General features: G+C 38.1%; 3 protein-coding genes across 3 annotated transcripts; 1 reads left to right on the top strand and 2 right to left on the bottom strand.

The window, feature by feature from the left end:
• The first annotated feature begins 621 nt into the window (after nt 1–621).
• Nucleotides 622–2,090, top strand: LOC117784379 (PRADC1-like protein). Its single transcript, XM_034622104.1, has 2 exons — nt 622–1,011; nt 1,067–2,090. The coding sequence occupies exons 1-2, from the start codon at nt 722–724 to the stop codon at nt 1,359–1,361; spliced, it is 585 nt and encodes a 194-aa protein (XP_034477995.1). The 5' UTR covers nt 622–721; the 3' UTR covers nt 1,362–2,090.
• Nucleotides 2,091–5,042, bottom strand: LOC117784378. Its single transcript, XM_034622102.1, has 5 exons — nt 4,883–5,042; nt 4,561–4,761; nt 4,160–4,213; nt 3,273–3,430; nt 2,091–3,216 (listed from the first exon to the last, which is right to left on the bottom strand). The coding sequence occupies exons 2-5, from the start codon at nt 4,750–4,752 to the stop codon at nt 2,190–2,192; spliced, it is 1,431 nt and encodes a 476-aa protein (XP_034477993.1). The 5' UTR covers nt 4,753–4,761; nt 4,883–5,042; the 3' UTR covers nt 2,091–2,189.
• Nucleotides 5,043–18,083: 13,041 nt separating this feature from the next.
• Nucleotides 18,084–19,503, bottom strand: LOC117782926 (nucleoporin Ndc1). Its single transcript, XM_034620026.1, has one exon. It carries the CDS (start codon nt 19,501–19,503, stop codon nt 18,136–18,138), a length of 1,368 nt encoding a protein of 455 aa, XP_034475917.1. The 3' UTR covers nt 18,084–18,135.
• Between the last annotated feature and the right edge of the window lie 1,907 nt (nt 19,504–21,410).

The following is a 21,410-nucleotide window of genomic DNA, read 5'->3' as shown; positions in this document are numbered from 1 at the left end:
ATTTGAAAATTCTGAAAACTGTATTTAAAATACCTCCTAGTATGACTTAAATTAAACTACAACCATGTTTTCAGCTGTAAACTATATTTATATAAGAAAATCTACAGTATTTTGAAATTTATTGCATGTTTCATTGATGGTAATTAATAAGCATAGCTAATTATTGCTGAAAAACTAAACAAATTTAAGCTGTGATGTAACGTCGTTAAATTTTATACCTAAAATATACCAGACTGTTCTGGTATATCAGATGGTAATTAATAAATACTAAATCAGTATTAATTAGAACGCGCTATTGTCGCGTGTGGCCACACTGCAAAATTTAAATTTAGGTGAATGCAAATTTCAATTAATAAAATTGATGATTCAAGTTTAGAAATTAGAAAAATTAGAAGGCTTGAAGCTCTTTAGCACTCGGGAAGAGAAGTTAGAAAATTTAATTCTAAAAAAAAAGTTTTGTATCAAAAAATCAAGAAAATTCTATAAAAAATTATGCAAAAATTTAAAAATTCTAGCAAAAAAAAAAATAAATCCGAAAATGTGTACAAAATTAAGAATACCCATTTTCGGAAATGTACTTATTTTTGTAAGTAAAAAAATCAAACCAGATCGGAAACTTTTACCAGATGGGCAACCCTCGGTTTAAGGCTACATTTTGCAACCGTATTTTTTATGTGTTATTTTTTACCAACAATAAATAAACGATAGTTATGTGCCCAAAATGTTAATTGTTTTGGTAGTAATTGCCACACTGAGCCAATGCAGAGCCACGTCCACGATACACATGCCGGTGACGACCCAGGATATTATTGCAGGTGACGTGTTCTTTGAAATCATTTCGCCGCAAGACCTCGAATACACCTACAGACTGCGACCGGCCAAGGACTTTGGCGTGTCCTTCTCGGAGAAGCTGGAGGGCATACCGATGGTGTTGACCGATCCCCCAGAGGCTTGTCATCGCATCCGCAATGCCCGAGAGATGCACGGCAGCATTGCGCTCATGGACAGGGGGTAAGTTGGCCAAATGTACTCAACTGATTACTGATTTCCCGTTTCTTGTTATCAGCGAATGCTCGTTCCTTACCAAAACACTTCATGCAGAGGCTGCTGGTGCCATTGGCGCTATTATCACGGAGTACAATTCAAATTCGCCGGAGTTTGAGCACTACATTGAGATGATACACGATAAAACGAATCGCGATGCCAAAATCCCAGCCGGCTTTTTGCTTGGCAAAAATGGCATGATCATACGCAGTACGCTGATGCGGCTGAAGCGTGTTCATGCGCTAATTAACATACCAGTGAACCTGACCTTTACCCCGCCATCGAAAATCAATCATCCGCCCTGGCTGGGCTGGTGAGAGGCAGACAGTCAGACAGACAGTCAAATAGTCAGACAGCAGCGTCGAAAATTGAAAACCAAAGTGCACACTTAGTCAGCAGCGCTTTATTTGAACTTTAAGCGTAGTTCCGTATTACGATATATATTTGTCAAGGTTGTAAACCATTCAAAATCTAGGGAATAGTTTTGAGGCACGCCACTAAATTCGATATTATCAAGTATTTTTTTCTTTTTATTTAGAATTTGTCAAAAATTGTAGTCTAATTATTACATAAATTTTATATTAACTAAACTAAATAATCATTGCTTTGAGCATATTCTTGTCTGCATTTAAACTAATTATTGAGCTTTGAGACAAATACTTTCTTTATTAGTCAATTGTTTATTTAGCCATGACTTCAAATTGTTAAATGTTCTCCGCATCACAATTTCATAATGAAAATGTAGCTAAACTTTCCTTTATTTTGTTATTAACAATAACATTAAATGTTTATTTTATGATTTTTTTTAGAGAAATTTCGCACAAATTTTGCAGTTTGTGGTTTACAGCCGTGCTCATTAGACTTGACTAACAACAAACTGAAACTGAACTGAATTTAAGTAGTTAAATTGTATACAAAAGCAATCCCCTCTAAAAAACAAAAGCAATCCCAAACAACAACAAAAAGCCCAAAGCATACATTGTAAATAAAATTGCTTAGCAAAAGACAGGTCGTAAATTTGTAAGCTAATTAAACAAAATACAAAATACTATAGATAAATCTTTATTAAAGCTAAGTACAAATGTGTTAACAGCATGTTGAGTAAGTTAATGTGTTCTGGGCGCTTGTGCGAGTACTCACTGTACTCAGAACTTGCCCAAGGCACTCAAATTGAGACACATGCCCAGGGTGAGCACCACAATGGTCACCACGAGTATGGCAAAGCACAGATAGTTGGACTGGATGGGCATGCGAAAGAGCTTGGCGGACATGTCCAGGGAGGAGGCGAACAGCAGCGTTGAGTTGAGATCCTCGGCGGAAGTGTTGTGATACACGAATGGACGGACGCGTATCTGATGGCCATTGGCCTGGGCGTTCTGGCAGACGCGTGTCACGGAGCCGGCCACGAAGAATGGCAAGAGACCCAGGAATAGCCACAACATCACGTTGGCGATGTTCAAGAGGACGAGCTTGAGGGCGCAGTAATGGAAATCAAAGTCCTTGAACAGATAGACGAGACCAGCGAATGCATAGGCCAGATTCATGACGATCAGGAAGCACACGGGTATGGACACATGCTGATTGACCCGTTCCAGCAGCTTTCGAAACTCTAGGATCTCCCTCATCCAGTCCAGCGAGTCTATCGAGTGCATCAGCAGCTTGTGGGACAATGTCTCCAGATGGACACGTAGCAGATAGCATTCAATGTAGTAGCTACTCAGTATTATTATCTCCACCAGATCCTGCAGCAATATGGTGCACAGCAGTCCAATGCGCAGGCACAGCTCCCAGTTGCGAAGAGCATCGGCTAGCCAGGCCACCTTGACGATCTGTGCCGGCTGCATGATGACCACACAGCAGGCGTAGCCAAAGAGCAGCAGTAGAAGGCTCAAAGCCACGCCCAGATAGAACCATAGCATGCGGCACAGACGCTTTGGCTTGGCAGAGATCAGGAACACACGCTCGATGAGATTCTGCAACTGCTCATGCTCGATCACCTTGCAGACGAGGACCGCGGAGACGAAGCTCATCAAGTTCAGGACACTGGGCACCACATAGCCAAAGAGCAGCTCCCCAATGGTATTTGAAGATGTTGTTCCAGAGGAGGAGTCACAAATATCAGTGCCATTGCCGGGTCGTATGTCCCGATAACTGCTGAAGCCTCGATCTCCACTACAAATAAAAATGTTTAGGATTTTTCACGTTTGTTGCTTAATCTTCTCACCCACCGATAGCCACATAGATAGCGAAGCACGTAGCCAACGAGCAGCACACAGAGCACCATGAATGCTTGGACATAGCTGCAGCAGGCACGCACATTGCTCATGTCCGTGGAGATGGGATTGAGGCCGACGAGGGTCAGTATGGCCACATAGGGACGCAGGAACTACAAAATTAAACAGGATAGAAAGTTAGATTTGACACTCTTGCAGATCGCTCGATGGATTATATCCTTGACAGCTATACGATATAGTAGTCTGATTTTTTTAAAATGTGTAAGACAATATGCAACTCAAAACCTGCAAGTTTGCTTAAAATATCTTAAAAAACAAAGATGTTTTTCTTAGTAAAGCTTGATTTTTGACTTATCGTTCCTATGGCAGCTATACGATATAGTGGACTGATTATAACATAATTTAAGCAGGATGTAGAAGACGATACCACATTTATTTTTTGGGAGATTGGTTAAGGTCTCTTAAGAAATAGGAACAAAAAAATTAAACTTTGATAGTAGTTCGATTTGATGTAAGAATAGTTGAGTTATCTAAAACAAAAATAAAGCTGTTCACACTAATGTATGATGTTTACCGATTGTTCCTATGTCAGTTATATATGATGTGGTGATGCGATCATCAAAAAGACTAATCCGGTTCAAATTTTATTAAAACAGTTTGTAAACAGAGAGAGTAGTTTTCATAGAAACGAATCTACAGAACGAAGCGACTTTAAATAAACTCAGCTGTTCCTCATGATCTAGAATACATATACTTTTAAGGGCTCTGACACGCCTCAATAAATGCATTACACAAGTGGTGATAAAATGAGAATACTCTCAGCAAGGGTCTAATATATATATGGAGATTGTCGGGAAATGAGATGTACGGGGAATACGCACCTTGCGTTTGCAGTAGTTGAGGAGTGCAGATGTCGGCTCATGCTCGCCCGGCTGCTGCAGTTCGTCATGGACGCCGCCATTTAAGCGATTGATAAAACAAAAAGAGCTATCTGCATTATTACGATACATGACAGACGGAGACAAAGAAGTTTACATGCAGCGACAATGACAACGACAACAACAGTAGCAACAATTACACAAGCACACACACATAACGCGACGCTGTTGTTGTTGTTGTTGCTGCTGATGACAATGACAGTGACTGGAACTGGAACTGAAACTGAAATGGAAACTGAAGCGAATGGAAGACGATCAGCCGGCGCTGGCGGCACAGCAGCAACTGAGCGCTTGCCGAAAGTCCAGAGCGAACTAGAGCGAAAGCGAGAGCGAGTTGGACTTACGGCGAGTTCGTGCAGCCAGGATGAGGCGGCGGATGTGGCGCGGCTGCTCCAGAGCAGCGATGGCGACTCACTGAGCTGCGCAACAGTCGCTGTTGTTGTATTCGCCGCCTCAGTTGTCGTTGTCGTTGTCGTATTCGCCGTCGCCGTCGCTGTCGCTGTCGCTTCAGTCGCCTCTGTCGTCGTCACGTTCATCAATTGTAACTATAACGGTAAATTGAATAAATTGAAACTCGAGCCGCAAAACAGCGCCGAATGCAAACCGAAGCTTTCCTGTCACAATTTAAGCTCTCTTGGAGCTTTGCTCACTCGCACACTCGCTCACCGTGCTCTCCCGAAGGCCCCTTATCAATGGAATTTATCTCGGCAACAAAAGCGACGACTGCTCAACGCTGCTGTGCACCTGTTACAGTTTAGATAGGAATCAGCTTGTTATCGTGCCCGCTATCTATCCAAATTACACGCTTTGGCATGTTCTACATATGCATATCATATAAATACATATAAACATACTTATCAATGTATATAGAATCAGTTTCTTTCTTTTTATGTTTTCCTTTGTTGCGTTCTCGCGATCCGTTGACGCTGTTTATTCTATTTTATTTCTGAATTGTGAGAATTTGCTGATGTTATCTATACGGCTGCAGCCCAACGAGTATTGTAATGTCACCCACTGTTGGACTAGGCTGCATTTTTCAGCTGCCATTGAACGTAAGCAACTCTCTGATAACCCAGAGGATCAACATGATACTTTCATCTACTGCTTGTTCCGCTACATGACAAATCGTCGGCTCTTTAAACTGTCAAATATTTTAATGCTTGATCATTTTATGAATCGCCTTATTTATAGTATTTTTTGTTTGAATCGCAGTATATTCGTAGCACACTTCTTAGCTTGTTTAAAATAACGTGCAAACATTTTTTATATAAAACTTTATTCAGATGTGTTCCAGAAATCTTTAGAGATTTTGAAGAGAAATGTTTTTGATAGAAACCGTTCGAAATGTTGGTGTTTCTAACATTTCAGAGATTTACTATTTTCGAACATTTTTTTTTTACATTTTTATTCATTTTACGGATATTTTAATTCAATTTAATAAATATTTAATTTTGTCAAATCTCTTAAAATTTGCTTTTTTTAGGAACACAAACAATTGCTTTTGGGTTGCTTTGGCGCTGTTTTAAATTTGTAGATCACACCTTATTGTGTTTTCTATTATTTCGTGGCACGAAAATCTGTTTTTATACCTAGTAAGGTTTTACAGCATTAATCACTATTTTACGGAGAATAACCAGATTTAAGATTTAAGTTAAGTTTCGAAGAGGAATCCATTCACAGAAAAGCCTTGATATCGTGAATATATTTTACATTTTATAAAAATTAATATTTTATTCGTAATAATAAAAAATAATAATGTAATAAATATACTTTTAAATTACAGGGATTTATCCTATTAAATTATAGCATTATATAGCACTTAAACAAATTGCAAGTGTAGCGCATTCTTAGATCGTCAGAATCGAGCCCCAAACCGAGTTGCCGTCTCTTTCTTTGCTGTTATCTTAAACGAAATGCGAATAACAATAACAAGCTAGTCCACAAAAATATATATATATGTATGTATGTATATTAAGCGATACTCAAATTTACTTTTCTCGTTTCCCAGTTTTCTGAGATTCGCTTTACGCTGCCCTTCAGACGATCTGACGAACAGATCATTGCGAACCGTTGGTGATGTTGGTTGTACACGTATATATATATTTATTGTTGCTGGTGTCATGAGTGTAGCAATTGCTGTCTGTCCCCTGTCACACGCAAGGCAATAAAGTATCGAAATTAACGTCGAAAGTAATTAAATTAAATTAAAGACAAGTCGCAAGTGGTTTCAACTTTTTCGTGATGCGGCTCAACTTGAATTGTTGCTGAACGTCGATTTGCATGATGGGTCGAAGCCGCAGTTGACGTTCACATTTCCATACCCCGCAGTAACCACGGGCTTTTCGAAAAGGGACGGTACGGGACAGTGGGAGGGGGTATGTGGGAGTTGGTCAATGCTGACATTGCCTGAAACACTCTGGTCACTCATGTAAATTAGCTGCGTTGTCAAATAATGCTGATTTGTTGTTGGTTCGTTGGCAGACTAATAAAAGCAAAGTTGTACCATGCCACATGGCCATGCCCCATGCCACATCCCCCGCAAACTTGTCAGACCCAACTGACCAGTGGACATCACTTGACGCATATCTCGAACTGTAGCAGACAAAGAGAGAGAGAGAGCGAGAGAGAGAGAGAGAGAGAGAGAGAGCGGAACCGGACAGTGTAATAGTGTTCAACGTGCAGCAGCAGCTTTTTGTTTAAAAATCAAATCAAATATTACGAGAAAATTTCAATGCGGTTAAATGCATAGAAAATTTGATGTCCCCCAGCCGCAACCGCAAAAACGCAAATGTTGACTCGACTCAGGGATGGAATATCGATATAGAGGTCGTCGGTTCTCGATTTAAGTGAATGCTTAATTTCATTGTTTCAGCAAGAATTGAAAGAGAAATGTTATAAATCATCAGCGAAATTTATAAGAATAAGTGTTCTAAACATTCTATAACTCCGTTTGATTTATAAAATTAATTTCGTTTAATTTCGTTTAAAATTCATTCTAGCTTTATGTTCGCCTTTTAAATTTCGACATATTTGTTTTCGATTATTTCTTCTTATCGAATCGAAAATGAAAGCTCCGTTTCCATTGGAATTATTAAGATCAGTAGTTTTGACAAAGAACACTTTACAATTCCGTTTCCGTTTCTAAATTTAATTTTCTGTGTTTTACATAGATAGTTACTCTATCATTTCAGCATTCCGAGGGCGGTTTTAAAATGCATTTCCCAATTGTTCAAATAACTGGTATTGTTGAGAAAAATTCTATGTTTTCACTTTCATTTTTATAATATTTTAAATATATATTTATTTGGTTTCTCTTCTCTTATCGAGAAGGAAAATGTGATTAAAGTTTCTCTAAAATTTAAAAACTTTAGTAGTTTTGGTATAGAAATTGTATCACCCTCATCCACATTTTGAAAATACATTTCTGTTTCGTTTCTTATCTTTTATTGAAAGTGAAATTGAAAACAGGGAATCAAATTGAATACAGTTGCCTAGTGATAAATGGCTTAGTTCTTAGGTGTATTTGTGTGTGTGTGTAGTTTGTGTGATGACACATATTGAAGTGCTTCTTAAATGCATTAAAGTTTTGCCACGCCCATGTGCACAGGGACTGCAGCATGCCGCTTGCTGCACGCCCCAAAAAGATCAGATAGTGCGACGTGTCAAGTGTCCGAAATTCAATTAGACTTGATTAGCATTAGCAGCCGGTGGCACATTGTTGTTGTTATTGTTGTTATTATTATTGTTATTGTTGTTGTTGTTGTAGTTGTTGTTATAGTTGTTGTTGTAGTTGTTGGTACTGTCTGGACCAGGTTGTGGCTGTGGCGTGCACAGATTTAACCGTTTGCAGATTAGCATAAATGAGATCATTAAAATGCGCTTACGTTTCTGTGGGTGGTTGGTGTTTGAGTGTTTGAGTGATTGGGTGGTTTGGGTGTTTGGGTGGATTCTGAATGTCTCTGTGTGCAAGGTGCCACTTCCTTTCGCACGTAGCAGACGCAGCCTGCAAATTGCCTGTCTGAAGAAGTCACTGCTGTCTTTGCCGTTACCTTCTGAATTTGTGTTGGTTCGTGTCTTGGCTACGCATCTATATAACCGAAATTTGCATAATTATTGCTGCCTTCTCTGGCATTAATGTTTAATATAGCAACTAGTTTTCGGGCTGCTTACTGCAGGCCATTTCTTCCACTTTTTTTTGTGTGTTCTTTTTCCTCGCTGTGTTTTTAGCCAAATTGCTCATTACATTTTGTTTAACGAGTCAGTCAACAAGCGGACAGTTTACACTGTCGCACAAGCCTGGGGAGCATAGAAAATTAGTGTTTTATAGTGGTTAAAGAATAATTTAAATTCAAGAAATAGTATATTTTATAAATGGATATGATTATAATTATTATTGTTATAGCTCTATTTCAAATAACATAGAGGTGTCAAAAAGATGTTTCTTATATTATTATTTTACACATAAGAAAAGTACATAAACAAATTTATTTTGTTATAATATATTTTTTTATCTCGCTTTTTTCTTGTTCATATTTTAGCAGTTATATGTGATCTATTTTGATATTTTATTTTGTAAATTTAATTTTGTTTGAAAACTTTTATTTTTATTGATATTTTATATTTGCGCTTGTGTATATAAATTACTTCTAATTTGTAAAATGAAATAAATAATGAAATTTGAAGAATAAAAATCAAATATCAAGATTATTTTTAAACTATAAATTTATATTTTACAAATGTATATGTTAAGAAAATGTTATGTTAATAATTAATTGAAAAAAAAATTATTATGAATTTACAATAAATTTATGAATTTAAACTGTGGACTTTTTCACAAATGCACAATAAATGAATATGAAGTTTAGAGTCTTAAATAGTTTCAATGAAATCTCTTTTAGTTTCATGTTATATTTATTTATTAAACTTTGCAACAGTTGGGTGCAATTAGAATCTTCTTAGTTGCAACAGTTATTCGATTTTTGTGTTTTCTTAATTTTTTTTCATTTTATATTTTTAATTAAACAATCTTGCCTAGGGAAATGAAATGAAAATGCTTGCAAAATTGATTGGCATTAGGAAACTACAAACAATTTGTTGCTTAGAGACATTGGAAATAATACATATACATTTGTAATACATATTATGTATGTATAGTTATTTGTTGTTGCTTACGGAACTGCTAAATATACGAGTGTATGGCTCGGAGTCCGGTTGTGTCCGGCAATTGTGTAAATATTGAGTCCAGTTAATTGGTCTGTCATAAACCTGTTGCTATTTAAAGTTTTTGTCCCTGGAGTACTGCAGTTGTTGTTGCCTGTTGTCTATGTGTGGCATGTGGCATGTGGCAAGTGGCATGTGGCAAAAGCCCCTATATGCTAGATATGGATGTGTAAGTGTTACATGAGCTTTTGACTGTGCTGCTGTAGAGCTCAAGAGGTGAGGAGTGAGAGTGAGGGATGAGGGACAGGTAAACCCTTTCCGCCCTTGCCAAACGAGCTAATTTTGATGATATCCACGGGGCAAGCAGACAGTCCAGTTTGACAGAGCACTCGGGTATGTTGCAGGGTGGTGCAACGTGGTGCAACGTGCTGCACTAAAAGCCTGTCACAGCCTGCAAATTGAATCAGTCGACTTGAGTGTGTGTGTGTATGAGTGTGAGTGTGTGAGTGTGTGTGTGTGTGTGTGTGTGTGCCCAGAGGGCGACGTGCGCGCTCTCATGAAATGTGACCGCAATTGCGGTTCGTTAGCTGCATTTCAGCTAGTCCACTGGCAATGGACTCTCGCACTCGTGCCCAGTGTCGAAACGCTTGGCAACCCGCTGATGAACACACAAACACACCCACACCCACACACACGCACACACACACACATTTATACATACACAGGACAGGTTGCAGGTGCAAAACGTGCAGCAAGCCGCCAAAACAAACCGACTCCTGTTTCTGGACAATGCAAAAGCATTGTGCTTAAGTGGTCAGCTGACCAAAAGCACTTTGACCATGCGGTGGTGCCTCGGTGAATGCTCGGTGGTGCTCGGTGGCTGCTTCGTGCTGCTGCGCTCAGTTAGACCTTTAAATCGTCGCCAGCTTTATTATTTATAACAAAATACGAGTATCAAAATGACAATGCCAAGGATTTCCATGGCACTTAACGGCAATTAGAAGCTAAAAGAGATAGCAGATTGAGACAGAGACTGAGACGGAGACAGAGAGGGGGGACACACCTGTGGCTGTAGCCGCAATCACAGCTAGGGGTAAACAGTGGAGAAGGGGGAGGGAGGAGTGTGACAACGTCTGGGATTTGCGCGCCAGCGAGCGGCATCAAATGTGGCATTGGAGGCAACTTGAAGGTAATTACGACAAAGACGCACATCCTCAGCACATCCGGCCAGACACGCACAAAAGCACAAAAACTTGTACCAGCAACAGCTAACCCCAATGCCATTCCCCCTTTCCCCTTCCCCCTTCCTGCTTGTCATCCCCTTTCTCTCTGTTTAACCCCGACTGCTTGGTTTGACTTTTCAACGCTCGACAAAACGTGACAAGCATTGCGAATCAACGGCTAAAATTTAAAAGGGGCCAACAACTCGTAGGATATGTCGCCGAAAATGTGTTAGCCTGGCCTTAACGGTCTGACCTACTCATGAGTGCCAAATGAGTTGTTAGACCAAAACTACACGACTTCTCTCCAGAGAAGTTTCCCAGGAACAAAGACTGTTGCACGCTCTCCTTGTTGTTTCTCCACTCTCCTGTGTGAGTGTGTGCATGTATATGCGTGTGTGTGTGTGTCTGTGTGTTGGTCTGACTTTTGTTGGCTAACTAAATATTGTTAGGTAAAGTAAACGGCTTTGTAGACATTGGCAAGCGACCAGGCCGCAATCTGTGGCCAGGGGAGTGGTTGTGTGGATTGGCAAGGGGCAAGTTCACCTATTCGACTAAGTGGCAATTAAATTACCGATAACTATTATAGCAGTTGCTATCAACTTTAAACTGAGTTTTCAAAGCGCATTACAACAATCTTAAACTGATTAAATCAATTTTGGCAATTAACTAGACATCGAAATTTAGGTTTATTGATAACAATTATAGCAAAACTTGAAAGCTTATCCATACAATAAAATTGTGATTTAATTAAAATGGCAAGCAGTTGATATCAAATAGAAACTGAGCCTTCTTAATTATTGCATTAGTCATTAATTTGTATTAAATTAAACATTCAAAATTGACACTTGTCTTTAGTTAAGGTTTATTAGAGTTTATTTATTTACAATTTATTGTTTAACAAATGGTTAAAGCAACAATTGCCCGTGAGGTAATTTCTAACTTGACTTTTGAAATTGGACAATGGAAGCTTAAATATTATTATATAAAATATTATGAGATATTTGCCCTCCTTCATACATTTTTGCTGTGACGCCCCTGGTTGCTGCTCCGACTTATCCTACAGGTAGCCTATTACCGTGCTTGGTATACAACGCCCGACTCCATTGAAGTCGTCATCATGTCATGGGTGCTGCTGCTTAGCTGCCGTTTATTAGAAATTTTCCTTTTCAGTGTTATATTTTCTTACTGTTTTCCTTCCACGTTTTATGAAACAGAAGCCGTCGTCTTCGACGCTTTGCTTGCAGCCCGGACAGACTGCAGTTGTGTGGCAGATACACAAGCACACCCTCACACACCAACACACACGAACACACCCCACACACAAACACACAGGCATCCAGGAAATGTCTAACTAGGGTTTCAAGCTGCATAGGCATGATTTTTGTATATATGTATATATATACATTCTGGTATCTTGGTCTCCTTTTCTGGCTGCCTGCCTCTTTTTGCTTCACGTTGTTGACGCAACTTGCTCATTAATTTTTTACGCTTAATGTGTTTTTTCTAATGATTTTTAAATTGCTTCTCAGATTTCAAATTTTCGGATTTTTAGCATTGTGCAGTATGCTTCTTCTTCTTTTTTGTTTGTCAAGCCCTCGTTTACAGTCTCTATCGTCCTTCGGATTCTCGGGGAAAGCCCGCAATTGAGCTCACCTGACGGCAAAGTCAAAATTCGACTCATTAGCGACTTATGCATGTATGTGTTGATGTATATATAAGTGGGTGGGGTATAATATTGAATACATTAATTTAAACATAACACAACAGCCAAACGAATGAAAGAATAGACTCTGAATGCAATAATCAAAGTGCAATAACAACAACAATTGCAAAAGAGAACAAGTTGTGGTTAAGAGTGAGTGACTAAGAGATACCCTGATATTTTAAAAAATATTCAAATAGTAATATTTCCAATGGATGCAGATAGCATAATTAAAAAAAAATGTAATATTTTAATTAGAATTTGATCAATTGTGTACCATAATGTAATAATAATTTTTTCTATGTAATAAGATATTTTATTATAATTTTAATCTGCGCTCAAAAGTAGGCAATTATTTTGTAAATGAGCATATTATAATAGGATATGCTGTAGACATCCGCTTAAACCCTTTTTACTCATTCATCTATCTCTCTTTCTTCCTTCTTTGTGCAGTCAACATTTGTTTTTACACAGACACACACACATATACGCTCATGCGATCTTATGGTATCACGCATCACGTATACGACGCGTTGTGCACTTTGCCAGCTTGCCATTTCTTTTGGGCAACGTTTTGTCTGACTGACAAATTTAATTACTGCTCTGTCTGAAAGTGTTTGTGTGGGTGTGTGTGTGTGTGTGTGTGTGTATGTATTGAGGTCTGTGCGTGTGTTTGTTCCGTTACTCCGGCAATGGGCTGTGTTGTTTGCATCGTTACTGATACGGCACTTGGACACAGGACACGGGCAGGCAAAAGGAGCAGGAGAAGAGAGGTCCTGGCAGCACTGAAGTCACTTCATTTGATGCGTCAATCAGCACAATCAAAAACTGCAGCCATGAAAATCAATTAAAAAGCCGTTGACACACTGCCCAGGCCAATGAAGGGGATCGAGAGACTCATCGGATTGTCTCTTGACAGTCCTGGGAGTCCTGGTAGTCCTGGTAGTTCAGAATGTCCTGACGCCTGGACAATGCTGTCAGCAGCTCTGAACGTTTTGCAATTGACGCTGCTCGGATTAACATTTATATTTCAGCAGCCATCTGAGCCAGTCCCACTATATTTACCTTTTATCCTGTTTTTTTTTGCTTTTTTTTTTGCAGTGTTGCTGGTGTTGTTATAATTGTTGTCCCTCTGCTGGCAGTGTAATTCATTTGAAATGCAAATTCCTTTGTAGCGGATATAACAGCACACTTGCAAAACAAATCAAAGGCGTCGTCATGATGCGGCATTTTCGATAACAGTTGAAGCTGGGTGACGTCAGCGTATTGCATAGTTAATTGCCGACCCGCTGAGTTGCCAAAAAAAAAAAATAAAAAACAAATAGGAAACTGGTAAGCAGAAGTGAACAGAGGCGCCACTTAATAAATGAAATGTCATTGAGGCGTGCGGCAATCAACAAAACAAAAATCCAAACGGATTTAACACCAGGCAGCCGGAGCAAATGACGTATGAGAATGGCAATGAGTGTGAGGCAATAAAATTGTGGGCGGTGCAAAAGGCAAACTGTAAATGAACGCAGGCACTGGCTGACTAACTGAATGAGTGACTGACTGACGTACTGAATGAGTGACTGACTGAGTGACTGACTGACTGGTTAACTGACCAGGCCTCGTCTGACTAACTGACAGCGCCCAAGCGAGCGCTGCGCTGCTTTATCTGCTCTTAAGGCTCACACTCAAAAACACATACTCGCACACACACTTACGCACACCACTTGTCATGGACACCCGCTGCAAGGCACCATCGTACACTGAGCGACTTTTGTTTACTCTACAAAGCTTCAAAGCATCTTCACTTCTTCAATATCCTTAAAGTTGAATTCAGAAAAAATTTTATTTACTAAATGAATGAAATATTGTACGAACATAAAATGTATCTCCTACAAGTCTAAACCGTTACCAAATATATTGATTCTATAATTCCTACCTAAGTAGACAGTTCTTATTTCTTGATGATAAATTGAAAATGTAATAATAAATAAGTAAATGTAATAACTGCGATCGTAGCCGAATTAAGTTTCTCTGTCAAGAACCGAAGACCAAAACGTTTTTACCGGTACGGTTGTGGTTAAGTTGCTAGGTCAAAGAGTTGTCCAACTTTCAACTGTCATAACTTGATCAAAACTGAACCGATTTTTAAGCGGAATGTCATTTTGATCATGATTTGGCATTTCAATTCATTCTGCATTCAAATTTTGTTAATTTAGAAAATTTTATTATTTTCGACCAAGATTCGATTTCGATGCTAAGGGTCCCCCCTTTGAAATTTCGAAAATTGAAAATTTTAAATCTCAAGCTTTCACTTTTAATCAACTTCTTATATCGTAATTAGTATAAAACAACACTTTAAACTTGATTCTGAGACCTTTTATTTTTTTGTAAAAAATCATGTGAAATTGAACAAAAATTTTGACTTGTAAAGTGGCTAAGTCCGCAGTCTGACCAACTTCCAACTGTCATAACTTGACCAAAACTGAACCGATTTTTAAGCGGAATGTCATTTTGATCATGATTTGGCATTTCAATTCATTCTGCATTCAAATTTTGTTAATTTAGAAAATTTTATTATTTTCGACCAAGATTCGATTTCGATGCTAAGGGTCCCCCCTTTGAAATTTCGAAAATTCAAAATTTTAAATCTCAAGTTTTCACTTTTAATCAACTCCTTATATCGTAATTAGTATAAAACAACACTTTAAACTTGATTCTGAGAACCTTCATTTTTTTGTAAAAAATCATGTGAAATTGAACAAAAATTTTGACTTGTAAAGTGGCTAAATCCGCAGTCTGACCAACTTCCAACTGTCATAACTTGATCAAAACTGAACCGATTTTTAAGCGGAATGTCATTTTGATCATGATTTGGCATTTCAATTCATTCTGCATTCAAATTTTTTATTAATTTAGAAAATTTAATTATTTTCGACCAAGATTCGATTTCGATGCTAAGGGTCCCCCCTTTGAAATTTCGAAAATTCAAAATTTTAAATCTCAAGTTTTCACTTTTAATCAACTCCTTATATCGTAATTAGTATAAAACAACACTTTAAACTTGATTCTGAGAACCTTCATTTTTTTGTAAAAAATCATGTGAAATTGGACAAAAATTTTGACTTGTAAAGTGGCTAAATCCGCAGTCTGACCAACTTCCAACTGTCATAACTTGATCAAAACTGAACCGATTTTCAAGCAGAATGTGATTTTGATCATGATTTGGCATTTTAATTCATTCTGCATTCAAATTTTGTTAATTTAGAAAATTTTATTATTTTCGACCAAGATTCGATTTCGATGCTAAGGGTCCCCCCTTTGAAATTTCGAAAATTGAAAATTTTAAATCTCAAGTTTTCACTTTTAATCAACTTCTTATATCGTAATTAGGATAAAACAACACTTTAAACTTGATTCTGAGACCTTTCAGTTTTTTGTAAAAAATCATGTGAAATTGAACAAAAATTTTGACTTGTAAAGTGGCTAAATCCGCAGTCTGACCAACTTCCAACTGTCATAACTTTATCAAAACTGAACCGATTTTTAAGCGGAATGTCATTTTGATCATGATTTGGCATTTCAATTCATTCTGCATTCAAATTTTGTTAATTTAGAAAATTTAATTATTTTCGACCAAGATTCGATTTCGATGCTAAGGGTCCCCCCTTTGAAATTTCGAAAATTGAAAATTTTAAATCTCAAGTTTTCACTTTTAATCAACTTCTTATATCGTAATTAGTATAAAACAACACTTTAATCTTGATTCTGAGACCTTTCATATTTTTGTAAAAAATCATGTGAAATTGAACAAAAATTTTGACTTGTTGTAGCATATCTACCCTGCCATTTACATAAATCAGAGGGTATAGCAATCCCTCAATACATTGTGACACTTTGTCATAACGTATATACAAATACAAATGTACAAAAGACCGCTTAGAATAACATAGACATTCCAGCGCATAAGCAATACGATCCCTTGCTTATATACAAGCCGATCGCAGCGCGTGGGAATGCTGAGCTTGCACTTTGCAGCTCAAGTGGTCAAGGCATATATAACATATGCATGCCTTCTGCATACATATGTATATGCCTTCTTAAATACATAGATATAAGTATGGCATGTTTTCGGGTTAGCCAAACCCAACATTAACATTTAAGAATCATTCTGAATAAAGTAATATAGAGGAGCAGACGCTCTTCCTGCACAAATTGTTCCAGTCTGAATTATATTATTACATTGTAAAGTGGCTAAGTCCGCAGTCTGACCAACTTCCAACTGTCATAACTTGATCAAAACTGAACCGATTTTTAAGCGGAATGTCATTTTGATCATGATTTGGCATTTCAATTCATTCTGCATTCAAATTTTAATAATTTAGAAAATTTAATTATTTTCGACCAAGATTCGATTTCGATGCTAAGGGTCCCCCCTTTGAAATTTCGAAAATTGAAAATTTTAAATCTCAAGTTTTCACTTTTAATCAACTCCTTATATCGTAATTAGTATAAAACAACACTTTAAACTTGATTCTGAGACCTTTCATTTTTTTGTAAAAAATCATGTGAAATTGAACAAAAATTTTGACTTGTAAAGTGGCTAAGTCCGCAGTCTGACCAACTTCCAACTGTCATAGCTTGATCAAAACTGAACCGATTTTCAAGTGGAATGTCATTTTGGTCTTGATTTGGCCTCTTAATTCATCCTGCATTCAAATTTTATTAAATTCTCAAAAAAAATTTAAAATTAATTTGTTGTACCGTTACGTACCGGTACTGATAGCGGAACCGAAAGAAAAAACAGAAATAGAACCTTTTACCGGAATCCGGAACTGGAACCGTAACCTATATTTGTTTCGGCTTAATTCCCTGAAATATATATTAAAATTTCGATGAGTATGGGATATTAAGTATACCCCACATATGCTGAAAGAATAGGGAATTCACAGAGTACACAAAAAAAAAAAGGACATGACCAACTGCAACTACATCTCCTCCTCATTCTTCCTCCACAGTGCTGATGCTACAGTGACTCTGACTCGTATGCGTACGGCTGCTGCGTCAGCTGCAACTGATGACATTGTCAGACAGCAAGGCGCATGCAGGACTATAAAAGGACTAACAGGGCTGACAGTCACTCAGCGTCAGTCAGGCTCTGGCCAGGCTCTGCCTTCGCCGGGACGTTGTGCAAATTAAAAGTTTGGCTCACGCTTGACACGTGCTTAGAGGCTAGCACCGACCCAACCCCAAGCCCAAGCCAAGCCACCACGTCAGCACACCACCAACACACACGCAACTACCACACCACGTTTGATTTTTTGGCCCTGCATGTTTGCGGCTTGTGTTTTCTGTTTTTGCACTTTTTGTCAGGGGATTTTAGGAGCGATGCCAGTGAAATTTATGAGACCACGCCAAACGTCAACTTGCGTGCAGCTGCATAAACTTGTTGCATACTTTGGGGCGGCGCATAGAAAGCGTAAAGTCTTACAGACACAGAGATAGAGAGAGATAGAGAATACGCCTCTGCTGACCAAGCGACTGTTAAAATTTATGTGCAAACCGCTAGGTGGCGCCACTAGCAGCCCAAAAGGTTATACACGTAAGTCGTTTTGTGGCAATTGTTTGTCTACAGAGCTAAGCCACTTTAATTAGAGCGAACATATTTTAGTCTTATATAATTAGATTTTAGTATTAATTTTAGAATTTAAAAATAATCGGTAAAAATGTCAACAAGAATATTGAAAGAAAACATAAGATCATGATACGTTTTTTCTGTAATTATAGCCAGGATTTAAGATGCAAATGAATATAAAATGGTTAAATAGAAATTAATCAAATGAAAACTAAACAGATGAAACATTATAAAAGGAACGCTTGTTATGATAAATCTTTTGCCGGCTCCGCAGTTCTTTTAGTAGATTCTCATCCTTAACAATAAAATTCAAATACGGCTTAAAGTGGTATATTAATCTGTTTATAGATCGGGAAGTTGCAGGTAAGAGCAGTGCTAGACTAGCACTTGGGTACTTTTGGAGTTTGTCAGCCGAGTAGAGCAACCTTTCTAGCTCAATCAGCAACTGAAAGATTCGCTCCAGATCCGCTTGGAGTATGCCATATTTGTCCTCCTTAAGGGAACGTATGCAAATACGGACAAGTCCCTGAATCAGCCAGATAAGTGAAAGGCCACAGTTGAGCTCGTACTCCAAGTAGTTCTGTGATGACCAGCTCTTGGCAATATGCATCAGGTAGTTATTAAACAGGCCATTCAGACTACATAGCTTTCGCTGAAACCACAGCCACAAAAAGGACTCGGAGTTGGCTGCCCAGGGCTGGCAAAAAGGCTGATTGTCACGGGATCGGCAGCTAAAGTGTCTCGTAGTCTTTGGTGGACTGAGCATTAATGGACGCATATTGGAATGAAGACGATGAGTTGGTTTCCGAACGACGGGTGTCAGTTCCAGATATTGTTCGAGTTTACGCATAAAATACTTAATTCTGCCCAGAAGAACATTTCGCACACGTTTCCAGTTATTGCTATGTTTGAGCTTAAATTTATCCAGCTTAAACAGCTGGCGACATTCCCTACTCCTTTTGTTGGCCATGTCATGATAAAAGTCCTTAGCCACTTGCAGCTGAAAGCCGTGTAAAGAAGTTGTGCTCAGGGCCAAGATCAACGGCAATTTCCGTTGCCGTTGCCGATACCGAGTCTTATTTCGAAGCGTTAATGGCAACTTGCGAAGCATCATAGCTCCGTAGATGCTTTTGATTTCATGCAGCTTAACTGTGATCAATGTGTTGATGCAACAGGATTGATAGAACACTTGCCAACTGTGCCAGTAAAATAAGGAAACGATCAGCATTGGGATTGCACTTTTACGAAGGCCTTGCCAGATGTTGGGCCATTTCATCCAATACATTCGGAATTTGATTTGTTTTACTCGGATCACTGGCAACGGCCATATTTCACAGTTCCGGCAGAGATGCTCGGCCAGAAAGTGGTAGAAGCCACAGAAGACACTACTCAACATCAGATAGCGGCTGGTTGAACTCATGTCCAAATTCATATCCATTTTAGCCAAGTTGCTGAGATATAAGCCACAGCTGTAGTAGCTCAAACTGATGTGCACGGTCAGGAGGCACAGCTTAAGTGGCACTTCCTGCATGACATACACCTGCCACGAGCTGTGGCAAATGGGCGTCCGCTGGTGCATGTGGCACAGTAACAAACCATAGGCAACCGCAATAAGCAACTGCACTGACAGACAAATCCAAGTGTCGAAGGAGAAGGTCGAACAGTTGATAACTTCACACAGATAGTTAATGGGATGGACGACATCAAACCGTATAAAAAGCAGAAAGAGGGCAAGCATCTGATATTCCAGATGGTAGCACTTGCATGTGGCAAACAGAAAGCGACGCAACAACAAATTCCGTATCCTTGGGTGCACTCTCCACATTCTTCAAAGGTAAAATGTCAGCGAACACAGTTCGAATATAGCCGAATTTTAAAATTTACTAAAACTGTCAAAGTTCATAAATTATTATCCACTCGGATAAGGAGTGTAAAAGCCAAAGCTTACTAAGCTTAATCTAGAAAGGAAACAGCTTGAATTATATGAATTCTTGAAAGACCTTAATCTAAATATATTTTCCACAATGGGAATATGTAACTCTTTCTGTCTATTTATATTTCAATGAGCAGAAGTTGTTTTTGACATAAATATACTCCCATTCATTTCAATTCCAATAATATTAACTTGGTATATTTTAAGGCTGGATTACAAATTATTACTTGTTAGAGTGTTATTTGTATCTATAGTACGTGAAATTGTTTTGATAGTGGAATTAGTTCCGATTTCTCTTGACATTCTGCGTTGTTTTCATGTTGTTTGTTTTGAATTTGCTATCTATGGCACGGAGTTAATCTTTGTTTATGCAGTTTGCAATATTTGTTAGTGAGAAATTGTGCAACAGTTGCATAAATATATTTAGCAACTGAAACTATTTTTTAGTACAGATTTTACATTTAGTAAACTCCAAAAACTGAATCAAATATTATTTATGGCCTTTGCACTTTTGCTAGCGATGCAAAACACATTTTTTGTTAGCCAAAATTCCATACATGGAATTGCATAATTTGGAGGTATAATTTTAAAAACCAACTGGCGGCCCTTTAAGCCAACTGTAGTGGGCATGTTGAAACTTGTATGTGGGGCTTAGACAGCCGAGTGGGGGGGGTCGTTTGGCACTTAACCCGCTTGCAGGCACACATTTGTTTTTTTTTGTTGTCTTCGCGTTGCGTTGCCTTTTTTTTAGCGCATGTTGAGCGTGAATGTTTATATCCTGCATATATGGACAGGGTATGCCCGACTAGTGAAAAGATAATTAATTATTTTAAATAGAGAGAGTTTATTTAACTTTTTGGAAACGTTTTGAAATCTTTCTTATAATGTTAAGGGCTTTAAATCAAAAATTATTGTATATCTAGGCTGGTTAAGAATTAACGCTAATCGGTCGATTTGTCGTCATTTTTTAAAGATATGTTTTTTAAAATAAACGAACATACTTTTTTAAAAATATACATATATAATTTTAATATTATAAATATTAAGTTAGTAAAAAATAGTCATTAAAAAATAAGTATACATATATCTTTTTTTAATCTTAATTTTCTTAAATATTTAATAATTTTATTAGCAAATATTTTATAGGGTATCTAGGCTAAAAATACAGGGAATTTTGTAGTCGGACATTTTAGAACAGAGCTTACTTACTTGTTATTTGCTGCTTCTGTTAGACTTTTTAGTTGTCAACAAAAATATCACTTGTTTGCAGGAAAATCTCAGCTGCTGGATGGATACCCACCAAGTGGTGTGCTGTATCCGTATATGAGGTGGTTGAATGCGCCCATCCATCTGTTTGGTGTCATTTACGATTCACGATTCACGATTCACACAGTGGTACCATGATAAAGAGGCAGAGACAAAGCAACATTCGCGTCGCGTTTGCTTGCAAACAAAAATAGCAAACGCGTGCGGAATTGAGCAATTTTTATGAATAGCAATGGTCGGATAGAAAGGAGTTGGAGCTGGAGTCGGAGCCAGATGGGGAATGCCAC

This window comes from Drosophila innubila, assembly GCF_004354385.1.
Source record: "Drosophila innubila isolate TH190305 chromosome 2R unlocalized genomic scaffold, UK_Dinn_1.0 1_C_2R, whole genome shotgun sequence".
Classification (NCBI taxonomy): domain Eukaryota; kingdom Metazoa; phylum Arthropoda; class Insecta; order Diptera; family Drosophilidae; genus Drosophila; species Drosophila innubila.
The sequence above is the reverse complement of the archived record's forward strand: the minus strand, read 5'-3'. Positions and strand labels throughout refer to the sequence as shown.